General features: G+C 52.1%; 3 protein-coding genes across 3 annotated transcripts; 2 read left to right on the forward strand and 1 right to left on the reverse strand.

The window, feature by feature from the left end:
* Nucleotides 1-50: 50 nt before the first annotated feature.
* BDR25DRAFT_228172 (ARM repeat-containing protein) lies at nt 51-3,490 on the forward strand (the record flags this gene model as incomplete). Its single annotated transcript, XM_033685267.1, has 8 exons — nt 51-182; nt 237-329; nt 374-652; nt 750-840; nt 887-2,170; nt 2,227-2,652; nt 2,703-3,177; nt 3,355-3,490. The coding sequence occupies 8 exons, from the start codon at nt 51-53 to the stop codon at nt 3,488-3,490; spliced, it is 2,916 nt and encodes a 971-aa protein (XP_033546495.1).
* A 1,065-nt stretch (nt 3,491-4,555) lies between these two features.
* On the reverse strand, nt 4,556-7,581 carry BDR25DRAFT_356397 (uncharacterized protein; the record flags this gene model as incomplete). Its single annotated transcript, XM_033695627.1, has 15 exons — nt 4,556-4,639; nt 4,678-4,743; nt 4,779-4,868; nt 4,936-4,963; nt 5,158-5,294; nt 5,327-5,342; nt 5,493-5,584; nt 5,627-5,675; nt 5,753-6,454; nt 6,505-6,653; nt 6,695-6,959; nt 7,007-7,126; nt 7,196-7,336; nt 7,363-7,504; nt 7,551-7,581. 15 exons carry the CDS (start codon nt 7,579-7,581, stop codon nt 4,556-4,558), a joined length of 2,112 nt encoding a protein of 703 aa, XP_033546496.1.
* Nucleotides 7,582-9,960: 2,379 nt separating this feature from the next.
* On the forward strand, nt 9,961-14,375 carry BDR25DRAFT_46870 (uncharacterized protein). Its single transcript, XM_033698616.1, has 4 exons — nt 9,961-10,023; nt 10,080-11,217; nt 11,492-12,611; nt 12,666-14,375. Exons 2-4 carry the CDS (start codon nt 10,113-10,115, stop codon nt 14,194-14,196), a joined length of 3,756 nt encoding a protein of 1,251 aa, XP_033546497.1. The 5' UTR covers nt 9,961-10,023; nt 10,080-10,112; the 3' UTR covers nt 14,197-14,375.
* The last annotated feature ends 1,018 nt before the right edge of the window (nt 14,376-15,393 follow it).

The following is a 15,393-nucleotide window of genomic DNA, read 5'->3' on the forward strand; positions in this document are numbered from 1 at the left end:
CAGCCCCCCCGCCTAGCGACGTCCGCTTCCTTGTTCGGAATTCTCCAAACATGGCTACCAACGGAGCGCAGCAGGCCTTTGGGCCCGGTCCTGTCCTGGCAGCCCACAACATGATGCAGTCGGGAGCGGATCGTGCGCAGAAGGAGGAGGCGCACCACTATCTAGAGAAGTTCCAGAAATCGGTGGGCTCACCTCACCGACTCGCGCAACCATCAGGCTGCTAACACTGCTCCCAGCAAGAGGCATGGACCATCACGTTCGAAATTCTTCAGTCAAGCGGTGTTGACGTTGCTGCTAAACTTTTCGCCGCTACTACCCTGAAGGGGAAGGTATGGTCCCTCGTTCCTTCTGCCCCCCAAGTCTGACCTTCTAGATCGTCTATGACCTCCACCAGGTGCCCCGCTCTCAACTCATCAGTCTGCGAGACTCAATCACGGGATGTCTCATAACGTTCCACGCTGGACCCAAACCTATCAGGTTGCAACTATGTGTTTGCCTGGCCAACCTGGCCATCCAGATGATAGAATGGAAAAATGTCCTTGAATATGTCGTTAGCACCCTCGGATCAGATCCGGCAAATGTGCCTTGCGTCTTAGACTTTCTTCGCGTCCTCCCGGAAGAAGTCACTCACGGACGAAAAATCAACCTCACAGTACGTTCGGTCGAATCACCATCATCAGCTCACCGGCCCCTCCGGTACCGCGATATCCTTTCAGAGTCAGAATCTAATCCTAAATCTTTGCTATTAGGAATCGGAGTTGTCCATTAGGACGCAGGAATTGCTTCAGGACAATGCTCGACAAGCTATTACCCTCCTCATCCAATATGCGCAGTCATCCCGTAAGTACGTGTTCAGTTTCTTGTGACTTAGCTAAAACTTTGGCAGCGGCGGCCGCACGTAACCCTCAATTGCTAAACTGTATCAACTCCTGGATGCGTGAGACTGCATTAAATGACATAGTCGCTTCTCCCCTTCTGAAAGTTATCCTCGGGGGTCTTTCCGCAGAAGAGCCGTTTGAGGCTGCTGTAGAATGTCTGTGCTCTCTCATCTCGGAGACCAAGGATGTGGACGAGTGCAAGGCTGTCATCCGCACTCTCTATCCTGAGGTTATTGCCCTCCAGTCTAAGCTTTCGGAGGCTGCGCTGGCGGAGGATACTGAAAAGTACAAGGGCATCTCAAGGATTTTCGCTGAAGCTGGAGAATCTTGGGTGCTTCTAATTGCACGCATGCCATCGGACTTCAGGCCCTTAGTGCAAGCCATCCTCGAATCAGCGGCGCTGGACAGGGAGCGAGATGCTATATCCCATACCTTCAAGTTCTGGTATGACCTCAAACAGTATCTCACTCTTGAAAAGTACATGCAAGCGAGGCTGCAGTTCGTCGATATATATGCACGGCTCGTCGACATCATGATAGGCCACTTGGAATATCCAACGCCCGAGAGCGGAGACGAGAAAGACCTGTTTGAGGGCGACCGTGAACAAGAAGAAAAATTCCGGGAGTTCAGGCATCAGATGGGCGACGTCCTTAAAGACTGCTGCGAAGTTATGGGAGTGACCGAGTGTCTCCAAAAGCCTTACAATCTCATCCAAGCCTGGGTTCAGACATATGGACCGCAGGCAGCACCAAACCACGTTCCAAAGTGGCAGAAGTTGGAGGCGCCGCTCTTCAGTCTGCGAGCAATGGGCCGAATGGTGCCTCCAGACGAGAACATAATGCTTCCTCGTCTCATCCCGCTGATTGTCCAAATACCAGATCACAACAAGCTCCGATTCCAAGCTGTCATGGCATTGGGAAGATACACCGAGTGGACAGCGGAACATTCAGACATGCTGCAACCCCAACTCGATTTCATCATGGCTGCATTCGACCACCCAGACAAGGAGGTCGTTCGCGCCGCCGCTTTGTCATTCAAATTCTTCTGCAATGACTGTGCAAGCCTGCTCGTCAGCTACACGGACCCGCTTCAACAATTCTACATCAAATATATTGAAGGGCTTCCGCCAAACAGCCAGGAGGAGATAACAGATGGCGTGGCTTCTGTCGTGGCCAAAGTTCCCAACGATCAGGTCTACGCCAAACTGAAGATGTACTGCGATCCGGTAATGTCAAGCATTGTTGAGATCGCAAATCAAGCGAATGATGATGTTCAGAAGAAGCTTCTGGCTGGTAAGAATTGGTCTCCTTCCTTCTCTTCATACCCTCCCATGCTAACCAACTTATAGATAGGATCAATCTGGTCACTATTTTCATCGAATTGGTGAAGCCATACGTCGACCCTGACGAGGAACATCCAGCAGTCAAGTATTGTCAAGAGATATTCCCAGCCCTCGGTGCCCTTGTAACGCATTTCCGGGACAGCGTGCCGGTGCTGGAGCGCGTTTGTCGGTGCTGGCGATTCATGATATTGTCGTACCGGACGGCAATGGCTCCGCTTCTACCAGAACTCGCCCAGCAGCTTACTGCAGGGTTTGCGACTTCGAAACAGGGATGTTTCTTGTGGGCTACCTCTTCTATTGTCCGAGAGTTCTCGAGAGAAGTCGAAAATATCTCTGAGGCCACGACCGGCTCGGTCTTCAACTTCTACGAGGAACAAGCCAAGACTTTCTTGAGGATAATGACTGACCGACAGCCGGAGGAGGAACCCGATTGTAAGAGGCCCCTAAGAAGATATTTGATACTCACTAACTGATCAATATAGTGATTGAGGATTTTTTTCGACTTGCTTCTGAGATGATTCTCTACTATCCTTCCGAATCAATTACCTCCCAATTGATGGACTCTGTTCTCATCGCGGCGTGCCGGCTCCTTGCCATCCTCAAAGAAGAACCAATTCTTGCCATACTTCACTTTCTACGCGACTTGCTCGGCTACGGACGTGATATGGCCCCATCATCAAGCTTCGACTCAAGCCGTCATCATGTTCCCGTCGTCCTCCGGAATCGCATCAAGGAGCTCATCACAGGCGCTGGCCTCGAACTCGTCCAGCGGATCATGACGGGCATGATGTATAGTTTCCCAGGAAGCTGCTTTCCCGACGGATCAGGAGTCCTTCTGGAATTGTTCGAGCTGATGCCAGGGCAAGTTGCTGGCTGGGTGCAACAAACGGTTAGCATGCTTCCCCCGGGTTCAATAACACCACAGGAATCTGAGCGATTTCTGAACAATATTCGACAGTACGTCATATCTCATTTCTCAACAAATATTTCCAAGACCCCGTTGACACATGTTTACTCAACGTCTGTCACTCTTTTTTTTTCCTTTTGGTATCGTTCTGTCGTTGTTTGTTTGTTCGGCCCTGTAGATTGGCCATTGTGATGTGAGCAGATTTGCTAATAGTCATATGTTATTAGGCGCATTGAGACAGGCGAAATTAGAATGATTCGCACTATCCTCCAAGACTTTACCAACTCTTATCGCCGACGAAACGTTGCTCCTCGCGAGGGCTTGGGAAGGCTTGAGGCATCGAGATTCAGATTCTCTGGTTAAGTAAGGTCGCGCGATGAGCAAGAGTTGAGAGTTTTGCGTTCTTTCTCCGAATCCGATTCCGGCGTCATGTCATTGTGGCGAGTCTTGTCAATTCAGCTGGGCACTACACTGACATACATATCTGGTGCGTGCGTGCGGCTGGGGGCTGGGCAAGTATTGGCGGGCAACGCTTTACGGCCGTAATTATTCACACAACTCCGACCAGCACTTCCTCGATGACAATCACCTCTAGTTCTCTATATCGCCCTTGTTGCTGAGAACGGGTTTGGTTACGCGGGCTTGTGGCTCGTTCTGGTCTTCTACCTCTTTTCTTTTGTTTATTTTTCATCGGGGGGGCCGATCGGAGTTTTGTGGCGGTCCACGCGTGCGTGGGTGGCGAGAGGTTTTGGTCGAGCACGTTAGCGGGCGGGCGGACTGGCTGGCGGTTAGGGTGGATGAACTGATTGGAGTGGATTTCTCGCATGGCATGGCATGGCAAGGCATGGAAACGGGGCTTTAGGAGCGATGAAGTGGTCCTTTGTAGTTGTTTTCACGCCTCCTCACATCACACACACTCTGTAGATTTTGGCATTTTGCATGGCGGCGGGTATAGCAGGCATGACAGGCGGTACTGGATGGATGGGTTTTGGAGCGGGATACTGCTGGAGCGGTGGGACTATAGGCTCTCTATTCTATTGCCCCTCGAGTCATTTTTGCAGAATTTTCACCCACTAAGAATACACTGAAGATAGTTGAACTAATTGCTCTCTTCCAAATGAGCTGGCCTTGGAAAACCACCTAACCTAGAGTGGGAACTTCGCCTTCAGTGTGAAGAGTTCTATCCAGGTAGCCTGCTGCATTCAGAATTTGAGAATTCACTCTCCCGATAAGTATGGATAAGGGACGTGCGGTCCCCCGAGCTGACTGGCTGACGATGGCTATCAAGCCTGTCACCCATCACATTCTCATTCGATTAACTCATATGTTATGCAGATGCAGGATGAATTCTGGGATCTTTCCGATCTGATCGCGATGTAGCCTAGCCAGCCTTACTTCTTCTATCCTTAACACGATAAGCGAGGCTTCCTACCAGCCAGTCTGACGAGAGAATGTGTCAGCTGAAGTTGTTTTGATAGTAGCGAAGTTGGCGTTGGAGGCGCCGGGGATGAGCTTGCAAGGAGGGGGTGAGGTTCAGGATGTTGTGGGACAACAATGGCGATGGCTATGGCTGCAATACCCACTGTACGCTGGCAGTGAGCGAGCTTTTCGCCATCCTAATCGCCACCGCCACTCGAGGTTGGAGCAACACGTGGAAGAGGAGGGGGTAACGAAGCCAGAGGCTGGATTGAGTACCGAGCGAGGAAGCGAGCGTTTTAACAATAGCCCGCGGGGATAAAGGCTGGGTTGAGCGAGGGGGGCGGCACATTATGCATAGATGTACATTTCCATAGAAATCTATAGCCTACCTGCTCTTGAAGAGGCAAGTGTTTGTTCCTTGGGGAGCGAGCGAGCGAGGGAAATGGAAATATAAATGCGATTTGGAGTTTAAGGTTTACTATGAATGGGGATTAGAATGCTAGCGTTTGCATAACATTTTCAAGGGTGTATAATTTCATCACTCTCAGATCAGGGAGCGAGGTTGGTGTGGATAAGCTCTATTGCGCAATATGGAAGTGTAGTTTATTTACTCTGGCCGGTTCCGGGGGCGGGGGTACCCTGTGTCGAGTCTGGGGTTTGGGCGTGTTGGAGGGGGCGATGTGTCGATCTTCGGAAATGAGCGTGTAACGGTGATTAGGAGTGAAGATATGTTATTTGACAGAAAATACTAGCAGCTTGTTTAGAACGAAGGTAGCACACCATAGATTGTAGCGATCTGTGCCGCCCGTGCGGTCAACTGTAGGTTCGAACATCTTCGGTTTTATGTCAATATTATACGCTATTTAGGTCACAGTTAGCGCAATTTAATGAAATATGCTTAGATCTCTGTCGGAGTATCGAAGTAGTCTCCAAGAGCAGTCAAGACAATATCGGAAGGCTAGAGTTCAGCAATATCTTCGGCGAGGCTTGAGTATGACCACTGGCTAAAGGCGGTCTGCAAACATGCCGTGAAACCATCTAAAGAGGATATCCAGTCCAGCAAAACAACTGTTAGAGTACTCGAAATAGGTCGATTTCCGTCCCACAAAGGGCGAATCTAATCGAAGCCCTGCGACGAACGGCTAGGTTGTCCGCCGGAACAGGTCAGGAAGCGCAACATTCCCTTGAGGGGAGAATTTCGGTCACTGACGGGGAATTATGGCCTCTAAACAAAGCATGTGCGATACCCTTGGAGACGAAGGGACTACTACAAAGCGATCCAGGACCATTGTGAAGTTGCATTTTTCGGTTGTGGGAGCGAGCGAAGGCGCAGGTTGTGGAAGGTGTGCAGTATGTCGAGATACTTGTGTCAAAGTTCCTATAACTATACGGGTCAGATTAGTCTTACTCAAAAATTTGTAATATTCTGCAATGACAGGAATTGTGCGGTGTAGGGGTATTGAGGTACCCTGCTCTACAGGTCTTCGATAATGAAAACCGAGTGGTGTATACCGTGCACGAAGGACGATGAGCGGTATGACGATTGAAGGACGGGCATTATGCAGTCTGCCTACGTCTCCAGGATTATTTATCCAGATCGGTACCATGGGATCTACTAGTATCTTGGAACGTGGAGGAGGGGTGTGAGGGTGTGCAGTTCTGCGGTCTGCGAGTCTGATGTGTCGGAAATGTAAAACATCCTCTGCATACCTATCTGAGATTTGGCGTGATGCCGTGGGAGAGTCTGAATGCTCAGGACTTCTTTTTCTAAATTGGCGGCCCACAAATCTTCTCCGATGCTGACTCCAGCGCATTGTAGAGTGGGGATCCTGAAAGGAGTACGTATTTCGAGGCGAAGCGGCTAATGCTTCTATCACACTTCTCCTAGGGCAAAAGGTCACTAGGTACCTTCACGTGGTGGTCGCAGTACTACTGGCTGTGGAAGTCCCACTCATGACAGAAGAAGGCTGACTAGGGTAAGCGGAACAGCCTCGTTAGTTCGAAATTCCTCGAGAGGAAGCATTTTGGAAAGTTCTTCGTGCTGGGGGAAGTCGGGACGGGTCTCGATCTGCATGGCCGATCTGGACAGGGCTAAGCTTTGGGGACACTTTTCATTTCGGGTCATGTGGAGCGTAAACTAGCTTTTACCGAGCCAAGGAGAAGCTTTCCATGTCGCCGTTCATCAGAGGTCAAGCCTTCTAGTGGCTCCAGCGCGAGGGGGAAACGGCGACAACAGGAGGGACGAAGCGTAGTGTGAGCCACAACTGTCAAGACGTCTGTGGCGGTTGGACACGTCGATCTATTGAGCCACGATGATGCTCGCTGCGTAGATTTGAAGGAGGCGCTTCGAGCTCGGGATTGCTTCTGGAGGCACCTTTTTTTTTCTTGCTTTTGCAAAGAGAGGTCGCGGGCACTCATTGTTTGGTCGATGTGTCATGGGCGGATGTGCTCGTCATCCACAAGGCTGCGATGAATGGTGGGCGAATAGATGGCCCATGAGATGACATCCGGTGTGAGAGCTGTAGCTCGGAACATACCGAGAGATTGGACTGTTGTAAATACTGGTTGCTTTTTAGTTTGCTTCAGGTTATTTTCAGGTTTCATAATTAGCGTTCGGGGTTCCAGGCGAAGCGCCTGGCAGCCTGTCACGAGAGTCCAGATGCTGGCTCAAGTACATGTTTGGTGGCGGGCAATGTGCTGGAGATGTTTGAGACATTATGGCAGCTACCTATAATATGATTTAGTCTTGTGGTAGAATGATACTGCATCTGATAGTCCTGCGCCACGGAGCTGTGATGGCAACACGAAGGCAAAACTTGAAATTTAGACTCGAGTCAGGGGGTCTCCGCCCAAGAGCTTCAGCTGCATCGTAAGGCCTTGTTGGGTTTGTGATAGTTGCCACGATAGCGGCAGAGACATGCCAGAGATTGGTGGTGTTTGAGTGAATGTGTACTACGGCTCATTGGATGCATGTTCTGCAGGTTCTGCAGGCGCAGTGCAGGACAGCTGCCTGGCTGGAAACGGCAATTGTGCATGCAGAGATGAGCCTAGCGGCTTGCTCTTGCGCGTCCACTTGCCTTGCTTTGTCTGGAAAGGGTGCTGTTAATGGATTCCGTTGACCCCCATTGTCTGAAGCCTCGTGGTGGCAGCACGCACTGGCTCAGGTGAGGCTGGTGACGGGTTCTGTGGCGCCTGAATCAACAGGCATGCCAGAAAGTTGGGGGGCCAAGATACGGCACAGGGGCTCACGGGATGTCCACAGTGAGGCCTGTTCGGACAAGTGCATCCCACGATGATGAAAGAGGAATCCTCGGGCCAGGGCTGCCCTGGGCGATCGACAGTGTTTGCGGGCTCGTACGGCCTCGTGAGGATGCAGGCTGCTACTCGCCGTCTGCAGCTCTTTGCAAGAATAGCCTGCCGCCCGTAAAAGTGCCGGCATTTTGTCCGTCGCGCCTGGTATTGCTGCAGGTCCAGATAGAGTTGCTCGGAGTTGAGCCGTCGGCCGGCGCTCTTATGGGTTTGAAGATGTCATAGTTATCGGGAGGCTGAAGGCCCCAGCAACCGGGTCCACGCGCGTCCTAGCGCAAATCATATCGGGATGCTCATAAGACGTGCGTTGAGGAGGGTGTGGGCGGAAGGATGCATGTCGACGCGTGCCTTAGACCGGCTTCGTCACGCCTTCTCAGGTCCCAGCTCTCTTCTGGCCAGCCACCCGCGACAGGCGGCAGGTGCGGCATCCACTGAGGGCGACGAGCGTCTCCTGCGAACAGCACGGCGGACGCGCTGGGGGAAGAGACAAACGAGCGATGAAAGAAGGTTATCCGGCACAGTGGGATGATGAGCATGGATGGGGCTTGCAAAAGGCAGAGGAACTGGGGATGGTTAAGCTTGTTGGCTCACCGCGGTGCGGGCTCAGGTAAGACGACGCCATCAGTCGATCGAGCCTTGCCGCTTTTGGGGCGTTCTTTATTGGTGGTTGGAGCCAAATTATCAAACTGAGCTTCGCGGCGGGGTTTCTGAGTCCTAGGGAGATGTAATGAGTGGATCAAGAATCGATGGACGGCGAACAGCTTCAGCTCCAGCGCGTCCGCAGTGCAGCTCTCTCACCCGCTCAGGAGGGCTGCGGACAGCGCTGGATCTAGCAGCGGCTGTGCCCAGAGTCTGCAGACCTTTGGACCAGATGAGTTTTCTGTACGTACCAGCAATGCCCGCGCGATGCAGATTCGAGCAAGCTGCAGGCTCGAACTTCAGATTGATGGCTCCAGCAGCACTGGCGGTGGCGTTGTGGCCACCGACAAGCGTTAGCCGCTCGCTGCATCCACTGGGTCCTGAACTCTGAGAACCCTGACTGTGAGCGCTGTGCTGGAGTGGTGTTTCTCAACGATTAATGATACATGCTGTCGGGTTGGCGCTCGACGACCTCGGGCGTCGGGTAGCGCAATTCACTCCTCCAGACCTCCTCGCCCAACTGCGTCAATGAGTCTGTCTCCCCACATTTACCAGCTCCAGCGCTATTGTCACCCAGTGTTCGTGGCCGCGATCATCTCCAAGGATTTCCGGGAATCATGGGCCTGGCTGCTATTCTAGGCAGATTAAAACTTCCCAAACATCCCAGACCCTGACCGCACCCAGCTTTGCCTCCCCTGGCGCATCCCAGCGATCCCAGGGGGCTTCCACACGGACCCGCGGGGCCACCAACCTCTCAGTCTTCACGGGATTTTGCGTTGCTCGCCGTGCTCAGTGGCCCTGCTCAGTCCGAGCGTCCGCCTCTCCCACCCTGATCCAATAGCACGGATCCCAATTCAACTCTGCACCAACATCGTCCCACATAAACATGTTTTTTCCTCCTTCTGTGTCTGTCTCCGCTGCATCTGCACAAGAGGCCAAGCTTATCGTGAAATGCTCCCCCCATACTCGTGGATCCCCAAAACAGAATAGCCTCCCCTACTTGTTCTAGACCACTGGGACCTTTCAAGCTCACCGAGCGCCTCGTTGTGGACTCTTTTCAGTTGTGGCATCATTTTCGTGCAGCCTGCTTCAGGCTGTTCGGTCAATGCGGGCTTGTCGCTGGCTTCGACATCTGGTTCGTGCTCCACTCCTTTCGTATATCTCACACGGCGATCTATAATTCCACATGGTGCCCGTGGCCTCTCAGCCTTTCTCTCCCGTGAACACTCACCTCTGTCCTACATGCCCACTCCGTAACATCCAGTCGGAAGTGTCTCTGTCCCTTCTCCCTCTCCACGTCGGGTCTACCGCCAAATCTGACAGCTCGACCGTTGACCCCCCACCAACACCACCGCCTGCGGATCGCCATTTCTAGCGGCCACTTGCCCCTCCTGGTCCTGCGGTGCCTAGATAGAGTCGGACTTGCTGTCCTCCGGTCGCTTTAGTGCGCCAATTCCTCGAGTCTTAAAACCTGCCCAAGGACTGCTTCCTACTATTTACCCCGGCGGAGACCCAGCACCCCGGTTGAGGTTGGTTTCCTTTAACTTATATTCTCTCTTTACACTCACGCTAAGTACTTTCAAAGCAGTTCCAGGGCCTTACCACAATCCTAGTCCAGATGGCATCTCGTCCGGGGGGACCACCTACAGGCGCCAGCAACGTGACACCAAACGGCACCAGTTCTAACTCCGCAACTAATCCTAAGATGAGGAAGAGGACCAAGACAGGCTGCCTGACCTGTCGAAAACGTCGCATCAAATGTGGTGAAGAGAGGCCGACATGTGCCAACTGCATCAAATCGAAGCGACAGTGTGAAGGCTACAACCAGCGCGTCATCTTCAAGCCACCGATTGGGGACTGGCCAAACCATCCTGGCGCTGTGAGCACACTTCAGTATCACAGTTCGATGCTTCCCGGAGCCCGACGTTATGCGCCGCCTCAACCGACGACCCAATCTCAGGACGGCCCGTTGGCATCGATACAACCGCGGCCCATGCATTTCGACTTCTCAAACGTTGAGACTGGGCCCATCCCCGGCCTTGACGGGCAACATGTGCTTGTTGGAAGCCAGTCGCCGTATGGGCACGACCCAAACTACCAGCAGCCTCTACACTCCCCGCACTACCAACAGCCTTTGCACTCGCCGCATCACCAGCTTCCAACTCCAACTAGCGCAACTTCCTACTTTCCGTCATCTCAGCCCTCTCCAATACATGGGAACTTCCCAGGACACTATGCGAATGAAGGAAATATCGGTTACCAAGCACAACAGCAATACCCTCAGGGAGAACCTCATCATCACATTCCAGTTTCTTATGATACCCACGTCGACCAAAAGCCTACCGTTTCTGTTTCTGAATCTCACTATCCTTCTGTTTCCCAAGCTTCTCAAGAGCAGGTTATATACCAGCAGCCGCAGCGGCCAACCAGCATGGCCGAGGAGCAGAACCACTACGTTCTGCCTTCGAATGCCCCCCCACGAGCTGAGGAGTACCCTCACTACGTGGAGTCTCGGCCGCCTTTGACTCATATGGGCAGCAATCCTCGAGTCGCACATTCGCAGCCTAGCCCTGTGAACCTGAGTCACGCGCGTCCGTATGCGCTGCCACCCACTATCTCACTTTCTGATTCTATTCGTCCCAGTTATCAGACTGTTCCTGTTCAGATACACCAACATGATGTAAACTCCGATGTAAAATATGTGCCGCAGCATGCTGTACTTGGTATGTCCCGTATTTAGTTGCACATACTCCATATACGTTTAATTATTATTATTCCCCTTCTGATGTCCATTGCAAAGCAATGTAGACTTTTTTGCATACCTGTTCATAAAACCGTTGTAAAGGATCAGGTGGCTTGAAAAAACCGCCAAGTCTATCTCGTCGTAATGCTGTAAATACTCGCCCTTTTGCCCTACCGAGAATCCACACGCCGTTGCCCCCGTTGATCGTACATTAAAAGCAAGATTGATGGCTGATAATTGCTTTTGTCTTCTAGAACAACCCGTCGCCGAACCGCAGGCCACGCAATCCTTTCAATGGCAACTCCTTATGTCAGGGTTCGGGGGTGACGACCATGTCAGCCCTACCCAAGTCCTTGATGAAGCAGCTGTTGAATACGTGGATGATGAATACTTCGACGTAGAACCTGATGAGGAGATGCCGGATGAAGAGGAAGGGCAGGATGAAGACGCGATGGTGTTAAGCCGAGACTTTAGTCTCATGCAACAGCTTCATCACGAGAATAATAACGAGCTCGCTCCTCGAAGCTATGATAACTTCCTATTCGAAGGATTCCTGACGCATTACTGTGCTGAGAATGTCGCCAATCCGCTCAAGAACCCCAAGACTGCTAGAGTATTCGCGCACTTCGTCCACGCCACCGGTCCCAGTCTCTCAATCTACGAGCGCAATCCACGAAATCCTAATTCGATATTCGAGGCCCCGACTCCACCACCTCACCAAAGTCTATGGACTTACATACTCCCTATGAAGGCGTTAAATCACCAAGGGCTGCTGCATGCCATGCTAGCGCTCTCCAGCCTACACATCGCAAGACTCCAAGGAGCCTCAGCCACACCGTCATACAGACATTATGCTTACGCCCTGAAACGCCTGACGGGATATCTCGGAGACACTAAGAAGCGCCTTCAGATTCCCACGCTCGCAACCTCACTACTTCTGGCTTTCTACGAAGTTATGACGGCAGAGCATGTTAAGTGGTCGACCCACTTAGTCGGCGCGGCACATCTCCTCCGCGAGCTCGACTTCCGAACTCTCACTCAGGAAGCAAGACGTCTAAAAACAGAACAGATGGCGCAAGAGCAACAATTCCCGTACCAAAACCCGAATATGTTGATCGACCAGAAGCAATTCGAGCAAAAGCTGAAGGAGACCGCCATGATGCCGGATGAGAATTTGGTCAGCACTATCATTGGCAAGAAAGTCAATTATGACGACCACAGCCGTGTCTTCGAAGAAAACGGCAAGCAGAAAGGGCGGAGGAATAGTTTACCCGGGAAACTTGATCTGCGGAGTTATGAGACGCTTCAGGACTTGAATTGGTGGTATATGCGGCATGACGCTTTTCAAAGCATCGTGAGTGGGAATCCATTGATGTGAGTCTCATCTTGCCACCCATACTGACAAGTTTGAATGCTGATGGTTATAAGTATGGATTACCGTAAATGGTCAGACTGCCCTCCTCGAGCGCCATTCGGTCGCTCTGAAGCTCTGTATGGATCTCACGATCACCTTATACTTCTCATTGGTCGAATAGCAGATTTCACGGTTCGAGATCGCGAAAGGAAGCTCAGACAGGTGGAAGCAAATGGCGGACAATGGAAACCCACGCCGGGTATGCCTGGAATGCCTATGGGACCACCTCCGCAGGCCAAAGGCCAGCAGCACCCTCCTTCTACTCCTACAACCCCTATGACACCGATGACGCCGATGGGTCCTGCCCCACATATGCAAGGAATGGGACCTCCTCCCGGATGGGTTGGTCCTCCACCTCCTGGCTGGCCTGGCGTTCCTCCACAAATGTCGCCGACAGGTGGTCCGCCTCGAGCATCCGGAATGATGCCTCCGCCTCCATCGCCAGGCTTCATGCCTCCACAACACCCTGGACAACCACATATGCAAGACCAAGCTCCAATGCCTCCACAAGCTCAAGGGCCTCCTCAAATACCTCAGCCACCTCGCGGCCCTCCACCAGGCGCAATGCCTACCTTCTACGGCATGGCGCCATCACGACCTCCAATTTCTCTCCCAACTAGCTACGCCAACCCAGATCCAAACTGGCATGACTCCCCCAAACCCCCTCACACACCACACCCGAAATTCGCAGACCTACCCTCCGCCTACGACGCCGCACTTAACGACTGGACATCGATCCTACACGCCCACACCGCACTCTCTCAAATCCTATCTTCAACCGCCCCCTTCGACCCCCTGCCTTCAGACCTCAACTTCACAGCCTTCGCGCCAGGCGGACCCACCACCCCCTTCGGCCCTGCGCTCGTCTATCGGAGCTACGACATCTCCATCCTCTGGACCCTGCTACACCTCTCACACATCCTCCTCCTACGGTCCCACCCTGCAATGCCACCAGCCGCCATGGCCGCGGCTAGCATCTGCGCGCCCGCAACAGCGCCGTACGCCAACCTCGTCGGCCGCATCGCCGCAGGGCTACAGATGCCGATGACGGAGTCCACGCCGCTGAATCCGAATCTCGGCGCTGCCATGATCGAATCCACCATGAGTTTATTTTTTGCGGGGATACAGTATCAGGATCCCAAGCAGCGAGAGTGGTTGGTGGGCAGGTTGTTGGATATTGATCGCAGGACGGGGTGGGCGAGTGCTGGCGTGATTGCTAGGAGTTGTGAGACTAGTTGGGAGAAGGCAGCGGAGTTGGGGAGGGGGCCGAGTTATGAGAGGAGGAGGACTAGAAGGTTTGGGGAGGTGGGGCCGTTGGTTTTGGATCCGGATCAAAATCAGGATGAGAGGGGTGGGAGTAGGGGTGGAGAAATGGGCGAGAGAGTGAGCGAGAGGAGGGGGGGTGTGTTTGAGGGCGATGAGAAAAGGTTTGTTGTTAGACATCCGAAGGGGTATACACCTTGGGCTATGAATCTTTTGGGTACGGATGAGGATTTGAGGGTCGGCATGGAGAAGGTAGAGATAGGGGCTGGGGTGGAGAGATGAAAGGAGTCTGGCTGCCACTGGTATTGAAGTTGGATAAACTTGAGCGGAAGGTGTTTGCGGAGAAGTATACGAGGAATATCGGGAAAATGAACGACAATCGGAACGAACCACGAGGAATAACGGAATACGGAAGGGAATATTTGGATCTCTTTCAAAAGGATGGCCAAGACGGATCGATGTTTTGGAGGCACGCAATGCGCTCCGATACACAGTCTTTCGAAATGGACAGTCGCTACAAACGACATCATCCTTCGGGCTTCCCTATCTCCACCTACGAATTTACGGCTTTGCCTACGCCGTCGAGCTGGGATCACGGTCGCGTCCTTATGATATCCAAACAGCGACGTCGCTCAGTTTATGTACGCCAGCGAAAAGCGAAGTATGCATTATCTCAGTCTGAGAACTTATATCAATGCATACCACACATGTATCATGCATGTATACGAGACATCTGTCTCAGAGAGAAAGCGACATAATTGCCTGAAGTTACCTGTGATGAATGGGACTTACAACTCTAATTTCTTCCTCTTTAAATACGGGTCTTATACCTTCGTTTAGTTTGCGATCTCCACTACTTGCACACATGCGCACGCAATATCTTCCATTCACCTACTTAGCTAAATACTGAAGTCGCTGTAGTCAGTCAGGGCACATGAAGATTCAAGCACCGTTTTTGATTTGGTGTGATGTTGTGATATCGAATCATCGGCAATATACTAGGGCTCTAAAGAGCAAATAGGCAAGCAGAAACGCAAAAGAACTTAGCTTCAACCACACACCGGCTCCGCCATCGTTCCAGGGGCGGGGGTTTGGCCTCTTTCAAAGTCGTTTACAACTCCAACCGAAAATCTTGCATGCGTATTAAAATATGTGATTATGTAGATGGGTACCGGGTCTGAGTAGTATACCGCGCACGAAATCAAGGAGGATTTGAAAAGCGGCGCGCGCCAGCATTTTTATCGGTCAACTGCAAGTGGTGAGTGAGCCTCATATGAACAGTACGCTTTTTAGAGAATCCCTCAAGCCCGGGAAATCGGAGGGGGATTAGCTCTGTTATTATACACCGAGATACCATCGAAGAAGGTGGATCTGTGAACAAAGGAAAGGGAGCAGAATTGAACAAGGGGAAAGGCGAGTCCAATTCTGCCAGTGTGGTAGACATGGCCTTGAATAAACTGCACTGAAAGAGGGGAATGA

The sequence above is a fragment of the Lindgomyces ingoldianus genome, assembly GCF_010093535.1.
Source record: "Lindgomyces ingoldianus strain ATCC 200398 unplaced genomic scaffold BDR25scaffold_20, whole genome shotgun sequence".
NCBI lineage: Eukaryota > Fungi > Ascomycota > Dothideomycetes > Pleosporales > Lindgomycetaceae > Lindgomyces > Lindgomyces ingoldianus.